The 16544-nt window shown below is 38.4% G+C and overlaps 1 protein-coding gene across 2 annotated transcripts in view; it reads left to right on the forward strand.

Moving 5' to 3' along the window:
• The window catches only part of ARID4A (AT-rich interaction domain 4A), a 53375-nt gene that overhangs the window by 14371 nt on the left and 22460 nt on the right, over positions 1 to 16544 (forward strand). For both annotated transcript variants that reach the window (XM_069856771.1, XM_069856770.1), the window contains exons 6-11: positions 4802 to 4881; positions 5011 to 5105; positions 5602 to 5734; positions 7795 to 7874; positions 9522 to 9598; positions 11301 to 11467. In XM_069856771.1, coding sequence (XP_069712872.1) covers positions 4802 to 4881; positions 5011 to 5105; positions 5602 to 5734; positions 7795 to 7874; positions 9522 to 9598; positions 11301 to 11467 — 632 coding nt within the window. The remainder of the gene's footprint in view (positions 1 to 4801; positions 4882 to 5010; positions 5106 to 5601; positions 5735 to 7794; positions 7875 to 9521; positions 9599 to 11300; positions 11468 to 16544) is intronic.

Genomic DNA, 16544 nt, shown 5'->3' on the forward strand with positions numbered 1-16544 from the left:
AATAAATGAGAACTGACATTGAGGCAGCATTTTTGTGAGGACAGGCTGAGTATTATTTTTAATGGCATATATGGGCTTGCTTTAGACTGGGAACAGAAGATACCCTCTTGTCAGTAATGAGTTGAAATTTTTACTGCTTAATGCACTTTTGAGTTACTCAACTTTTAATCAAGAGAATACTTTTTAAACTCTTGGACTGTATTGCACTGATTCCCACTGGGAAGCTTTGTTGTTTTTTTTTTTTTCTTTCAAAGCTTTGTCTTGCTCAGGGAGAAAAAAACCGATTTTGTTCCTTTTCTGTTATTGTCAACAATGTGGGGATGCAGCAAAGTTCTGAAAACTTCTACTTTATTTCCTGTGTTTAAATATGCCCCGTATGGAGCGTGTTGAACTTGTTCTTGAGACTAGAACCAGCATCGTAACAGAGGCTGTTCCTCCAGGTTGTGCTGCTTAGTCATCTTTTTCCCCTTCTGTCAGTTTTCATCAGCATATTTGGAAGAAAGGCCCCTGGCCAGCAGAAATGTTGCTCTTCCTTCTGTCATTCCTACCTCATTACATCGACTCTCATCTACTGCTGTCAGGTTCCCGGCCAGTGTGCATCGTTCCCTCTCCAGAGGTAATTACTGAAGTAGTTAGTCTGTACTCCGTTTGCCTACAAAGTACGTGCCCAGCACAGGATTGGGCAATGGTGGTACTTCAAGGGCTTCTGCTTTTTCATACTCCTTTCTTTGGAAAGACAGTTCCACTTCTATGCTGAATATTGTGGCACTGTAAATAAATTTATTGATAACTCTTTTACATATGTGGGGGGGGATATCTCCCTCTCTTCTGCTTTCCATTTCCATCCCTCCCTAACGCAATTGATACTGTTCAGTGAATTCTTCCTTATGGAATACAAGCTCTGGAATTTCTGCTGTTGGAGAATTTGGAGTAATAACCAGTTTAAGGAATGATAAAGTCATTAATACAAGTTATTCAGCATTAATTTTGCAGTTTTTAATTTGTCTGTTTGTTAGTAACGGGCATTTTAACTACAATTAAACAGTTCTGGATGAGGTTAAAGAGAGGAATGAATTTGCAGCTTTGAGTGTGTCAAGTTCTGACATGGCTGTGATCGTGAACTATAGCAAAAAATGGTTTGCCCTGCTGTTTATATTTAGGAAATCCTTAAAAGTGAGAGGGAAGCTGCAATGGCTGCTTAGTTTAAGAAAGAATTCTGGTTTTAAAGGTGCTGAGACTATCAATGTGTATTTCTGGTTACCCTTTCAGTAAGGCACAAACAAGTATTTTTTCCCTGAAAGTGAAATAAGTTTAAAGTATCTACAATTACAAAACTTTTCATTGTGATTAATTTGAGAGACTTACTACTTAGTCCCACTTTACTAATTCAAATAATTGATGTTTTTATGTGAAAAAAGGTGCTATCTTTTCTCCATTGGCGCTTCATAAAGTGATCGCTTATTTAGCTAAAGAAAAGTTTCTTTTGATGCTGTTCTGTCATGTGCTTTGTTGTATTACAAAGATGTTGTCTTGCCCTGAGTTGTGCAGCTGCGCTGTTCGTTGCAGGTGCTGTTGCACAGGTCCACAACATAAATCATTGCAGAATGAGCAGAAAATTTCTTTTATATATATATATATAAAAATTCTTAGGTGGTCAAAGAAAGCTTCAGTATATCCTTGAAGCAATTAAATGACTTTGAAAGAACAAAAATATTAGTGCCTTCTGGTTTTGTCCTTACGGTCCTCCTCCCTCTGCCCCTACCAGTCTTCATCAAGATAGAAAATTAAATAAAACTTATTTTTCCATTTGGGGCAAAGTCTTTGTAAGTAATAATAAAGCTATGGTATTTCACTCTGTATATCACCCGTTACTCTTTGTTATTGAAAATTCCATTATAGTTGTCTCAAAGCATTTTCTGTACTGCACGTGCGATGTCTCTAGGGGTAACCACAGACAGACCTGATAACTTTGTCATTTTTGTGTGTATTTACATCTGTTTGTATGAGACTCAGAAGGGTTGGATGTGTTAACTCTGTCCATTTTGTTAACCCGAATGAGGGATGAGAGGGAGAGAAATTTGAGTCCTGGAAGAAGGTGGCCAAGGTAAAATAGGGTCATATTGGACTTGATTGCTTTGAAGGAATCGCACACTCTTTCACTCTGCTGTGTGTTTCCTTCGCCTCGGGCAGGACATTCACAGGTGGCTGCTGAACAGAAATATTTTCCTACCCTTTCAAGTAACAGTTATGCCAGTTCCTTGGGCGGCTGCAATTCGGGAAGGAGGTCTGAGAGTTTGTGCTTCTTCACCTTCCTTTCCTGCATTTGTGTGATAACTGCTATTCCTGTGAAAGAGAGCACTATATCCTTTTGGAAAGAGTGACTTTCCTTTCAGGTGTGGGAGAGAGTTCCAGAAGCTTTGGGGCTTTTTGTTTTCTGTGCAAGTAAAATATAAATTTATGAAGCTGACATTTCTGCAATTCCAGTTATATTTTGCAAACTATAATTGCCTCATTTGGGTTGAGAGTACCTAATTATGTGACTTTCAAAGTTCTAAGGTAACTTGTGTGTTTGCAAGCAGAATATCTCACAGTTCTTAATTGTTATAATTTCCGTATGTGTCCTAATTTAAGTAGAGTTTAGTGTGTTTTACTAACGTATTCTGCTTAATATTCAGCGTTTATAAGATTTTATCTTTCAAGGATGAAAAGATAATATCACCTGGTTTATGAATAATTTGCTTGATTTCTTCCTTACTGTATCAGTTCTAATTAAATAGCTAGAACTTTCAAAATTGAGGATAATTGAGAGTGATTTTTTTTTCTTTACTGTCAGGTGTCAGGTTCTGTTTGTGTTTACAAAGTTACCTATTGCCACTCACCAGCTATTTGTCCCCTTAAATGATTATTTGTGAAAGATGAGCACTTTGATTTTAGTTCTGAATGTAAGTACAAAAGGTGATGATGGTAATCTGCTTTTAAGTCTCTTCAGAATGATGAGAAATGGTGCATGCTTTAGGGTGCAGAGAGCATTTAAAACCACCCTGAAATTTAAAAATAAGCCAGTGAAATATTGTTACTAGAGTGTACAGAGAGCGCTGGCAAGTGGCCCATTTGGTAGGTAATGAAACTTAAACGTCAAAGAGGTGGCACACAGATATTTTATTTGTACTAATGTAAACCTGTGAAAGAAGTGGGCATCAAAATAATTTTGAGCACTTTGGTGTTTGTACATGGCAAATCAGTGAGTACCGGTGCTGGGTTAGGGGTGCAGAGGGGGAAGAGCTCATCTTTTGTTTTGCCAGTTAGTGTGAAGCGTCTCCCTGGTGGCTTCCTTAAGCTGAGCTAGGAGATTTTGAGAGTTGACGTTGGTGGGTCTTACTGGTGTTTGCATTTCAATAGTTTAGCAAATCTCATTAACTATTATAGATAATCAGGCACACAGGTATCTACCAGTCTTAAAATACTAGGGGTGTGGAGGGGGGAAAGCTACTTGCTTTGTGTGTACGAGTGTTATAAGCCGTTAAGATACTTCAGAAGTGGAGCGACCGCAGCAGCATCTCTGCTCTGAAGATGGAGGAACCTTAAAGCTTGTCTTATCGAGATGAGTTAAATTTGTATTCATCCCTTTTTATTAGTTATTATTGCAGTCTGTGGTTTTAACCTAAGGTTATGAGGATGTGACTGTTCTATTTAGTTATTTGACAAACAAAAGTGCTTTTCTTGCTGCAGCCAATCTGTGCTTTTGCTAATGGTACACATTTGATATTCACACTATCTCAATCTTAATAGAAATATGCCAAAATTACCACACTGATATGCACAACACTCTTGAACCCTTATTTTTTTTTTAAAGTTCACTACTGGACAAAGCATGTTTCAAGTAGTTTACATAAAGAGTAGTGTTCTGTACTTTGATCTGTACAAATAAACTTTTACCTTAATGGAATGCCAGACTGCAACCACCCGGTCTCTGCGCTTTGCAGAGGGCCTGTTCACGTGGTTCAGGAGCTCTGAACCATTGGGAGAGAACTAGGAACTTCAGTTTCCTTCTCTTTAGGCAAGTTTTCTTTATTTAAACTGACTAAAGAGCAGATCTTTCTCAGGCAAAGTTTGCAAAAGCCTTACAGCATTCTAGTTGTCTTCACCTGTGTTCTAATGGAAACAAGTGGAACTCCCCTGTCACTTATACTTGAGTTTTAGGAGAGAAGGATTTCTACTAAGTATTTTTTATAAATGGGTCAGACTTACAGGTGTAAGTTTCCAGTGCTCCCAGTCCCTTGGTAGCATAGTATTGATAATATAGCAAAAACTATCAGGTTCTTGGTTTTCTTTCTGTTCATCTCTCCGTGGGGTTGTTTGTAGCAAGAGGGAGGATTAAGAGGTAGCACAAGTGAGGAATAAACGGATAAAGTGGAAGAAAAAATCAAACCAAACAAAACCTTAAGATTGCTAGATATTAGCTGGTACGCAGTCCGTAGCCATGGTTTGAAATGTGCAGTGACCTGATAAGAAGGATGTCTTTAGAGAGACACTGCTGCGCCCAAAGGCCTGACTTTACAGTGACTTGAATCTCTGCTTAAAAAATGTTATCTCTGCATAAAAATGTTATCACTTCCTAGACTGCATCTTGAATACCACCCTCCTTTTCGCTTGTGAACGAAAGTAGCATTTAAGTGGCAATCTTAGAAGTCATGTTTTAGAGAATATTGTAAATTATGAGATAAGTAGTAGACTTGCTTTGTCAGCTGGAGAAAGAGATGTGATCATCTTGTGCCAATGTGTTTTCTTGGCTTCCTTCTAGTTTTTGATGATGGTGATGAAAGGACCCTGAGACGAACTTCGTTATGCTTGAAGGGAGAAAGGCACTTTGCAGAAAGCGAGGTGAGACAATGAGGGATGGCAATGAAGACTGTGTAATTAATTTATAAATTAATATATATTAATATAATTAATATTATAAATAGTAATAGGAAATAGCAAACTAATTTTATTTCCTCTTTTTCTGTGTAGACACTTGATCAGCTGCCACTAACCAATCCAGAGCACTTTGGAACTCCAGTTATTGGGAAGAAATCTAACAGAGGAAGAAGATCTTCTCTTCCTGTGTGAGTTTTGATGGTGCTCTCTTGCTTTCCTTTCATTTTGTCATTCGCTAAGAACGAAGTAGAACCATCGAAGCTATATTAGTATGAACGCTCCATCCTATAAGTTGTGTACACTTAAGTAATTCAGTTCATGCAGATGTGTTCATATGTTAGCAGTGTTATGAAATTGGTGGGGTTTTTGCTTTTAAATTTCTGGGATAGAGACCATTTCTCTTTTTCATGTGTGTGCACAATCAAATCCTGATTCATGCCTCCAATCCCTACATGATGCTGTTGTAAAATACTACTACTTGGGAAGAATTTCTGCAAAAATCCTCTTACTAAGTAAGTGCACTTAACACTTAAGTGTATTTCAAGCAATTTCAGCTCTTACAATTGTAATTTTGTTTTTGAAGCTTTGCAGAACAGGAGGAAAGATCTGGTTGTAAGCTGTATTTGCTTTCAAATGTTGACTTCGGACGACAACTTTAAAATACTGTATGTTTTAATAATTTAGTACTGAAGATGAGAAGGAGGAAGAAAGTAGTGAAGAAGAGGATGAAGATAAAAAGCGTCTCAATGATGAATTGCTTGGCAAAGTTGTGAGTGTGACTTGTAATTCTGAGAAGGCAGACTGGTATCCAGCTTTGGTAAGTTGCTTAAGACATTGATATCTTTGGTGTTGTGCTGCTGCTGTCTGTTTAGATGAGAGTGTTGCCTGACTTGTTACATGGCTAGTACATTGATTTTTCCTGGGTAGGACAGTTTGCACACTTCCCAGCCTTTACAGCAGACTTGTGAGTACAGTCAGGCCGAGCTCTGCTGCCCATGTTTGCTAAAAATATGGATGGTGTAGGTTATTTGTGAGGAGTAGGAGAGCAGAGGTTAACATGTATGCATAAGCTGCAGTTTTATTCCTGCTAAGTCTTTCAAAACTGCTCATAAAATGATAAATATATGACAATATATAACAATCCTTGCCTTCTAAAAATACAATATGTTAGGACTTGCACTCCCAGGCCATTTAATTTTAACTGCAGTGGAATTTTTATATATCTTTTTATATTTAATGATTACCTTCGATTGAATTGAGTTTCAGTTTTATGAAATGCTGTTTTTCTTTCCTACTTGCATTTACACAAATGGCCAGTTACTCTGGCAGTAGAGATTGGTGGTATTTTTTTATTTGGCTGTCAGTATAGGCTACCGCTTTTCATTGCAATTGCTGTTAAAAAAATATACGTCAAATTCAAATACAAGTAGACCTGTCCTGTAAAGGTAGGCACTTTGCAGATTCTTTATACTCACAGAAAAGTTCAGGAATCATAGAATAGTTTGGGTTGGAAGGGACCTTAAAGATAATCCAGTTCCAACCCCCTGCTGTGGGCAGGGACACCTCCCACTAGATCAGGCTGCCCAAGCCCCATCCAACCTGGCCTTGAACACCTGCAGGGATGGGGCAGCCACAATGCGTGTTAGAAGTTTCTTTCTTTTAGTAAATTTTTTGCTGTTGTCAGACAAGCTGAATACGCATCTTCTGTCACCCATCAGAAATGCGTTTGGTTAAAAAATGTTTGGACCATTAGACAGGTTTAGTTCACTAACTTTTGCAGATTTAATTGACTTAACTGTATATTCCGTAGTCCTTTATTTTGAGTCTACAGGGCTAGCTGGAAGCAGCCTAGCTGTTACAATCTCCTAATTTAGTTTAACATTTTATTTCTCTGTGTGAATCCGGGCTCAAAAGGTAACAAACTACACAGGCCAGTTGTCTTCCCTTCCTTGAAAGAACACTATGGTGTAATGTTGGGTGAATTCTAGGGTCAGTTGGCACTGACTTACCTGGCTGTGTGTATCTCAGTTGAAAATGTGAAATGCAATATGTTGTGCATGTTCTGATTGCTGTATATCCCTTCACTGGTGACTGATCTTAACTTAGCATAGTTTTAACTAGGGGCTTAAGTTACTGGACACCACGTACCTGTTCTGTTCTCTGCTACCTGAGAAACAGGAATGTCTTATGTTGATTTTTGGGGTAAAACTTCTGACTCTTCTGAATGGAGTGGCACAGCTTCTACGGAGTCCTAGTAAATCCAGGAGTTCAGACATTTTCTGTCTGTGTGTGGCTTGGAGCAAAATGTAAACTTGTTCTGTTTGTGGTAGTAAAAATACTGCAAATGTGTTTTTATCACCTTTTTTAGACTTAGAGATGATACCGCTGTGGAAGGATGCGCTGGATTCCGCGCTGGATTCCACACTGGCTTATATGAGCCACACCTTAAAAAAAAACTCTACTACTTACCTCTGTTTGAATGGCAAAGATCAGAAACTGGTATGAAATAAGTGGGTCTTTGACTGTTTAAATAGATGCTTTAAACAAGTTTTGTATGAAGAAGAGAAAAAAAAAAAGTGGACTGAATAAAGAGGATCTTGAGTAGTTTGAGTTTACAAATGAAATTGCAAACTTTTTTGGTTTTTACATAATAAATAAAGTTAAAAGTTTGAGGTAAACTGTTTCCTAAAACTTGTCATTGTTGGCTTCAGTAATATCAACTGGAGTAGTTTTCTTTTCTCAGAATTGGAAACTACCAGAGACGAAACAGGAAAACAGCAGTTTTCCTGCTGTCCATCTTTCTTTCCGTTCAACATCAGCTTTCTTTATTTTTATTTTTTTTTTTACTTAAAAGAAGTGTTTTATTTCAACCTCCAGGTCGTGTCTCCCAGCTGTAATGATGATGTCACGGTGAAAAAGGACCAGTGTTTAGTTCGATCCTTTTCAGATTCCAAATTGTAAGTAATAGCTTCCTTTCATTAGATATGTGGGGGAGAAAAATGCAAAGCTAATTACATGTTGCTTCTGAAGACATAGTTTTCTCCAAGAGGAAAGGGTACAATTTTGTGTTGTTGGCTGTACACATTTGTCACTCGTACATGTTTGTCACTTGTTCATTTCTGTGCTTGCTCACCCACCTTCACATCGTGTGTACTGATAAAGAGTTCATTGGATTAGGAAAGTGGTCTGGTGTTTCTTCATTTAAAAATTTGACAACTTTAAAGAAAAACAGATTTAAACACTTGAACTGATTCCTATACCTCGAAGTGAGGTTTGGTTTTAATTATTTCCCTTCGTGTCTTACTTATGATGTTCTTGTGGGTGTCTGTTGTGGTTTGGATATCTGATGGACACTACCTCCCATGCCCAGATGTCTGTGTCTGTTCAAATAGCAAAGTTTAGAAGTGTTTGGTCTACTTTTTTAAATTAAAAAGTGACTGTAAAGTAACTGTTTAATTAAAACTTTTACAGAATCTTAAATAAAAGAAGATCCTCTTAGCCCATGCCTCTCAGAAGGGGGGAGGGAAGGGAAGAGAGTGATGTCTTACTTAAGGGAAAATATATTCAAAAGAATATGAAGACTTCTTCTTAGAGCTGTTTTTCTTCTCTTCATCCTTATTTCTAACGCATCTGTCTCAACATATTGTAACTAAAACTTCTCTCCCAGAGGCCACCTGTCTCCCCTCTTTCTCTTTCTTTCAAAAGTGATTTTTTAATAGCTGTGATTATGTGTAGGATGTGACTACTTGATTACTGAAACATATTTCAAGTAACTTAAGACTTAATTCTTTTTGGCCTCTTAATGTAGACACATATCATCAGCCTTCTAGATAAGTCTGGCTCTTTATATACTGAAGGTGGAATGTTGTTGGAAAAGCATGCAGCCTTGCTCTGTTTCACTTTTTTTCCCCATAGTATTGTGGCTTTAACTTCAGAAAGTGGCCGCCTCCAATTCCTGAAGTTTTACTACATGTTTTTCTGAAATAATGAAAGAAGAAAAAAAAAATCTAATTAAAATAACTCACTTGTAAGGCTTTTCTTGCAGGTTGGTTAGCATTTCTGTTGTAGTACTTCAGTTACTGGGTATTCAGTATAATTTTAGAACAGAACAACTTCCATGTATTTTGCTATGAGAACGCTTTTGTAATTTTAAAATAGAAATCAGCTGTTTATCAATGCAGAAATGTGAATTTGGCTTCGCTGTTCTTGAAATGTGTTCTTAAAAACAGAGGGCTGTTTTCTTCTTTAGCTGGGTTGCTGGTTTAGGTAGCAGCTGTTAGTGAAATACTTAAAATTTGGTATTTTACTTTTGCAATTTTGTGCAAGTTCAGCATTTAAAATAAAGAAGCTTTTCATACTTTTCTTGATTATTTAATTACAAGGGTTTTTTTAATAGCTGAATATCAAAGAAAGGCTTGAAACTTACTCTGGTTGTGAATCTTGTGTTAGGACCTACAATAGCAAATGTCTTATGCACTTAGTTGTTAGAAAGAGCATTGAAAGTGAACAATAAATCTGAAGATGTTAGAAATCACTGTTTTTCTTAGTCGAATGCTTGCTTTGCTGTGATTTAAAAATGATAACGGAACGTTATTGTTTTTCAGTTACTCAGTAGCAAGAAAAGACATTAAAGAACTAGATCCTCAAAACTTACCAAAATTTGAGGCTTCTCCTACAAAAGGTAAATTAGAATCAATTCTAGGTGTTAAAAAAACCTGATCTCATGCAGTAATACTTTTAATTTCTGCAGATAAATGATAGCCTCTTGGTTTCAGATTATTGCTTGTGGATATTTTGCAAACAATGTTAAATGTGATAAATTAGAGAAACTTTGGATATAGCTGCCTTATTATTGCAGTAGCACCTAGTAGAAATTTAGGGTTACTTGATTTTATTTCCTTATTTTGATTCAGTCCACGTTCATGAGAAGTGAATGGACTATTTCCATGGTAGAGTATTTGACATGTCATTGAGGAATGGAACGTATAGTTACCTCTCCTAAAACCCAAGTTTTGTGCTGTTGCTCAAAGCTCTGTCTTTACATTAAAAATACCCAAACAGCAATGTGTGAACTTAATCAGAAAAGCCAGCCTGTGATTAATGTTTGATTTAAATTATAATTAGAGCACTTGGTTTCTGTATGTATGGATGATGCAACTGCAATAATCCATCTTTTTAGTGAGCCTGTAAAAGGCCAGATGCTCACTCTAGTGTAAATAATTCTTACACTTTTAGTGTTGTTTCTGCCAATCCGACCTTGACACACAAAATTTGTTAAGGGGAAATAAGTACAATACCTAATAAAACAAACCAAAAACTAATGAAAAAAACCCAGACCGCTCAACAACAGCCGTTCCTCGTTTGAATGGAAGTGTGGAACAGCTACTTAAAGAAAATGTAACATGATACACACAAATGAGAGCTTGAAAGGGTTTTGATTGATTCATGTGATTCTTAATGATTTCTCTTATACTTTCTTCTTAACTATTTCACAGTAGAAGAACTTTAGAACAGCCAAAAAATGATCAGATGGCAGGTTTAAGAGAAATTGAAGAAAGGGATTTTTTTTCTCATGCAGAATGAATTTGAGTTGTGATAGACATTGCCGTGAAGGAATATTGTGGAACCAAAGGTACTAATAGTCTCAAAAAGAGTTGAGACAGATCAGCATCTATTAAGAACTGGTGCCTTTTTTTCTGTATCAACACTGTGCATTGTGCAATATGTCCTTTTGGGTATTCTTCTGATTCCTCTTTATGAACATTTTTTTTTACTGTGTCTGGAAGACATGTTTTGGGGTGTCTGGGTTTGTTTTTCCTCTTGGAGCACTTCTACAAGGAATAGAATTAGAGCTGTTCCCATTGTACAAGTGTGACTACTTGTCCCATCGCTCCCTCATTCATCAGTGCATTTTTCCTGTTCCAAACAGTAACGTAACATCTCTTAAGCAAAATATTTGTGGTCTTTTGCAATCTAAACTTTAAGACACGAAGATATTTTGAAAATAACCAAGTCAGTGATGGTACTTGACCTAACTGTGATGGGCTTGCTTTTTTAAATAGCTTGATTACATTGTTTGTCTCTTCTTAGAGAAACAGAACAGCTCGCAGTTGCTTAGAATATATGTAGATAAGAGTTCATGGGGCCCTGTGCCTAGGAAACAGCAGGATGCTCTGTGGATGTTTTCAACTCTGAACTCCTTGAGTTGCCAATAGTCAGTTTAAAAAAACAGTCTTGAAGTGTAGAGTGTGTAAACTGAGTTGAAGTATCTGTTTTCTTTCTTAATTACTCTATTATAATTTATAAGATGAAGAGGGAATTAAAAGTGCTTTTGGACTCTGGATACTGTGGGTGAGGTAAACCCAGGGCCCTTTCTTCTGCAGGGCTACAGGAGGCAAGCACGTTTCTCAGCACTAAGGTTGTTCCTCGGAACTGGAAAATGGACATAAGTGAAATTCTGGAGTCCTCTAGCAGTGATGAGGAGGATGGAGCTGCTGCAGGAACTGATGAAGAGGAAGAGAAAAAAGAAGAGAAAACTGAAGAAGTAGTGGTAAGTCTGGGCAGGTTCATTCATTCTTCAAAGATCATTGAATAACTTGCGCACTCAGAAGATCCTGCGCTTCCCAACATTTTATCCTCAGGCTTGGTTTATTCCCTTCAACGTCTTTTAAGATCTGTTCACCTTCCCTTTTATACTGGATATAAGGAGAAATTGTTTACAGTGAGGCATATTTTACCCAGGAAGGAGGTGGATGCCCCATCCATGGAAATGCTCGAGGTCAGGTTGAACGCAGCTCCGAGCAGCCTGATGGAATTGAAGATGTCCCTGCTTCTGCGTGGAGGTTGGACTGGATGGGCTTTAAAGGTCTCTTCTAGCCCAAAGCATTCTATGATTCTATGCTACCAGTTGTCTTTAGTGGGATTTTTCAGTAGTGGCAGATTGTCTTGTTATCCAGTGCAGAAATGGGACACAAATCTAAAAGTAGGAAATTAAGGCAGAGAGCAGTGATAGAATCTGAGTCAAAAGGAGAGACATAAATGAAATAATGGAAGCTGGGTCCAGTAGTAGTGATTCAGCCTTAAATAGAAGTAACTTTATATTTTTCTTTTGTACTTTATATGTAGTTTATGTAAAAAGTAGCTTGTTTGGCAGTATTTGGGTTTAAAAAAGACAAACTAAAGGATTAAGGGGAAGTTATAAGGTTGTTCCAGCAGTTTGGTGCTTTTGATGCTGTTTAAGTGCAGGTCAGGAGTTAGAATCATAGAATGGTTTCAGTTGGAAGGGGCGATGAAGGTCACATAGTCCAACCCCCCTGCAGTGAGCGGCGACATCCTCAACTCGATCAGGTTGCTCATCCAGCCTAACCTGGAATCTTTCCAGGGATGGGGCATCCACCACCTCTCTGGGCAACCCGTGCCAGGGTTTCACCACCCTCAGCAACTAGAATTTCTTCCCGATATCTAGTCTAGACTTCTTTTCTTTTGGTTTAAAGTCACTATACCCCTAACGTTGCCTCAGGAAGGGTTGGGTTTGTTGTCACCAGCAGTGTCACAGGTTGGGAATGTGATGAAGATGGACTTTGTCAGTAATTTGTGTTTCTGCATTGGAGTAATTTCAGTGGCTCTTTTTTGCACGAAGTGAGCCAGTTTTTTCATGTCGTCAGAGCTGTATTTACAGCCTCTCCCGTTCTTTCCCTGCGTTTGCAGGTTCCCCTGTTCTTCCCTGCGTTTTCAGGCTCTCTGATTATTTCTGCTGCCTCTTTTTAACCAGTTGTGGGTGCGGAGGGAGGTGTCGGCTGTGGGATTTGAGTGGTTTCCTCCCACCGTGCCATCTCCACAGTGCTCTGGGAAGAGCCGATTCCCCAATCCCACATCCCCCCATGCAGATTCCCTGCTGGGTCCATCATCCCGGGTGCGGAATGGCTGCTGTGGCCCACGTTGCCATGGCAGCGGTGGGATGGGCAGGCAGCACGCATGCGTGGGGCTCTGGAAGAAGGGGCTGGCACTTTCCTGCCCTGCCCTGCCATGCCTGGGCTTCTAAACCCTTTATTTTTTTTATTTTTTTTTTAAAATGAGAATATAAGTAATGCCGTATAACTGCGGATGCCGTGCGGGGAGAGCGCGAGCCAGCAAATCCTTGGGAGTCAGGCTGGAATATGTCCAGGCAGCAGGCAGATTAGGTAGGAAGGAAGTAAGAACCTTCCCCATTTGAAAGAATGCGGCTCCTAGGTAAGGATTCCGTGTCTTAATCCGTGCTGTGAACGTGGTGTGTGGTTTGACTTGGATTTCTGATCTGGACCTGGTTGTTGGAACATGCAGCCAGGGCAGATCCTCCCCAGGTGGGAAAAAGGACAATAAGGATCTGGTTTTAGGTGTGGATTTTACGCCTTGGTAACATCGTTCTGGAAAATGGGGTGGATGTCCGTATAAGAATAACATATGATGAGATAAATGCAAGGATAAATGTGTGTGGAATGTGAAACCCTCTGGGTTTTTTCCTCTGTTTGCAATCTGAACTGGCCACATTTTGTAGGGTGTGAGTTGTTGCAATCTGCATCACTCTGTTTGCATGAACATTGGTTAAAATCACAGGCCATCAGTCACTACAAATCAGGGATTGCTGAACTGGCTTTCTAGTTTCCATTTTTAAAGCCGTTTTTCATGGATATCGCCTAAAAGTGCTGTATGTTTCAAACAAAGGAGGAGGAGGGGGGAGCTGGGTGTTTTAAGGAAAAAAATGGCATTTCTGTAAAAGGAGCAGGGGTTATTTTTAAAGAATAATCTAAATGGACAGTAATTAGGCAAGGAGCACCAGACATGTGGATGTGCTGGTAGGAGAAACTCTAGAATCCATTATTTCCAGGTGACAAGTAGGCTTGTGAAAATCAGGTGAGTATCTTCTTGCTGAAGCATGAGGATAGATACTAATCTTTTTAGATTATGTCAGAGCAGAACTGTCACTCTGGCCCATTAAATCAATTATGTGATTCCACTGTTACTATGCATGTTCTTATTTTAATTGTGGGCCAGGCTGTATATTGCAATTAGAGAGCGTTTAGGGAATTTCTTAGAATTTCATTTTTTCTTTTCCCTTGGAAAGGCAGCAAAACCAGTTGCAGAGAGAATCGACAAGTGAATGGTATTGTCTTGCCTTTATTTGACTACAAATATTGAATTACTCAGATTGTGCATTTACGTTTTGTAGAGTTTCTCCTTTATTAATCAAGGTCAAAAATAGCTTCTGTCGATCCTCTGCCAGAATATTCTCAGTGGGCCTTTTATTTTAGAGCTGTAAATTGTTGTTTTACTGGAGATGGGAGGGAGTTTTCTTAAAATTATCTTTTTCTTCTCCCCATTTTCTGAAATGCAGAGCAGTTCTGCTGTTAAGGCCTGGCCAGCCATGCTAAGCCTTCGTTAAATCAATCAAATTGTCACAGACATACTTAATATATAATGAGAGCAGAAAGTCAGTCAGAAATCCTGTTTTTCTGTAGTAGGATCTTTTATAATGGTAATGGAGCAGAGAGACCGACTGTTGCTGGTGATGATAGATCCTACCATTTTTCCAGTAGCTGGGTTAAATAAAATCTGCTACTTTATTTTGACAGCGACTGTCTTTCTAATTATGCTGCCTCTCCTGACATCTTAAGAGTGTGGTAGAATTGGCACAACGAGATTTCCAGGCTTTTCATGGTTTTTCTTGATGGCTTTTGTAAGCTAAGGAGTGGGAACCAAGATGGTGGTGGTGAGATGACAGAATCGTTTAGGTTGGAAAAGACCTAAGATCATCAAGTCCAGAATGGAGATGCTAATCTTCCTTGGTGATAGTAACTCATTTGCATGCTCCAGAGTTGGCTGCAAAGGAGGAAAATGTGGAAATTGCTTGTCATTGACTTTATTGTGTTAAATTGAGTTGCTCAGCATGTTTAGTGTGCTGGATTTTTAGCAATAATTCCACTATAATGTACAACTCAGTATTACTTTTCATTTACAATGCGAGGTTTGAGTAACAGAAGAGATGACGTTGCTTGGGTCACAAAAAAGCTTGAAAAAGTCAGGAGGTAATATAGGTAAAATCATTCTCAAATGAAAATTTCAAGAATCTGGTTTGAATCCAGATAAAAATCTGAATGTTGCTTTTGGTTCTTATCCAGTTTTCAACATGTCAGAATAAGAGAATTAACTGTGTTTTGCGGATGCGTTTGGCAGTCAAAGAATGCACTGCAGCTAAAAGGCAGGGAAAAAATCTAAACTCCAGTTCCTCCACATAGAATAAAAGCTCTTGGAACATTACCTGATTTTTGTTAAAAGTCAGATTATGTATGCTACTGTATTTGGTTGTATTTAAGTTGATCTGTCAGGGTAGAAATGGTATTTATTTGTTTCTCGGGATTAAGTAGTCAAATATTTCTTATTTTACAAGGGAACATGTAGGCAACATTTGGGTTGGCTTCTTGGTTTCCCTGTAAGCCCTTCCAATTCCAAAAGAATCAAGATTTTAACATGCAGCTATTTGAAATACATTTTCAATACTTGCTCTGAATAGATACATTTGCAGAAGATGAGAGTAAAAGTAAGGAATTTGTTTTTAAAATTTGAATTTGCAGGTTTTGAAATTTTACCTTTTAATAATATCAAGAGCTAGAAAAAGGGATTTCCATCTTACCTGTAGAACTGGTTATAACATCAGCTTTGAGAGGCTCTTTCAACTTACCTGTGTCACTCTAACAGCAGCTCCTTGTTCTTTCACTTTTCCCCCCACAACTGAACATGCAAAAAATGCTCAGAATGAAATTCTAGCTGGCAGCATTCCATGCCCCTCATTGAAGGAGGAGGTGGCACCTCCAGGTGTGTGCGTGTAGAGGCATCTTCTCTTAGTCTTCATTTTGACAGCCCCCTGAAGAATATTCGTGTAGTATATTTGATAATGTGCATTCATTTAAAATTTTTAGGGTTCTTGCATCACAACAGCGTCAAGAAACATCGGTCAGAGTTGCTTCACATTGTTAAGCAGGGAAAATGCCAGAAGCATTTTCCAATGTACCTATTCAGCAAATAAGCAAGGATTTCTGTTCTCGTGATATTACCATACGTTCTATTAGCACTAAGTTCGTAAAAGAAAGAGTGTATGAAATCCATGATGTGCTTTAGGAAGCTTGAAATTCCTAGAAATGATCAATAGCCATCTGTTAAAATATTTACATTTCTGCTTCAAAGCAGTTCTTATTTTTTACAGAGTCTTATCTCTGACTGACTTTGGGAGACCACATAAAATGATACCTGAATTGTCCATTTCTACTGCAACCTATGTGGAGTTGAAGATAACATTGGAAGAGCTGACTTTAAAACCTTAGTACAGGAATACAAGAATTTCCAAGTTAATGAAGTGTGGGATCTAGAAACAAGTGGTTTATTTACATATATAGAAAACCCCCTTAAGCAACTGTGATGTGTAATATGCAGAGTAGCCTTTAAAAAATAGCTAAACGTTGATTACCTGATCCATCCTTCTCATGCATGCATGCATTTATCTGAGTGTTGGCTACTGTGAGGCATGGCCACACACAAATGTTCTTCACGAAGATTTTCCTGCCCAGTTTCATGCTACCAGGCATTCCTGGAATATT

This window comes from Phaenicophaeus curvirostris, chromosome 5 (genome assembly GCF_032191515.1).
Source record: "Phaenicophaeus curvirostris isolate KB17595 chromosome 5, BPBGC_Pcur_1.0, whole genome shotgun sequence".
Taxonomy (NCBI): Eukaryota; Metazoa; Chordata; class Aves; order Cuculiformes; family Cuculidae; genus Phaenicophaeus; species Phaenicophaeus curvirostris.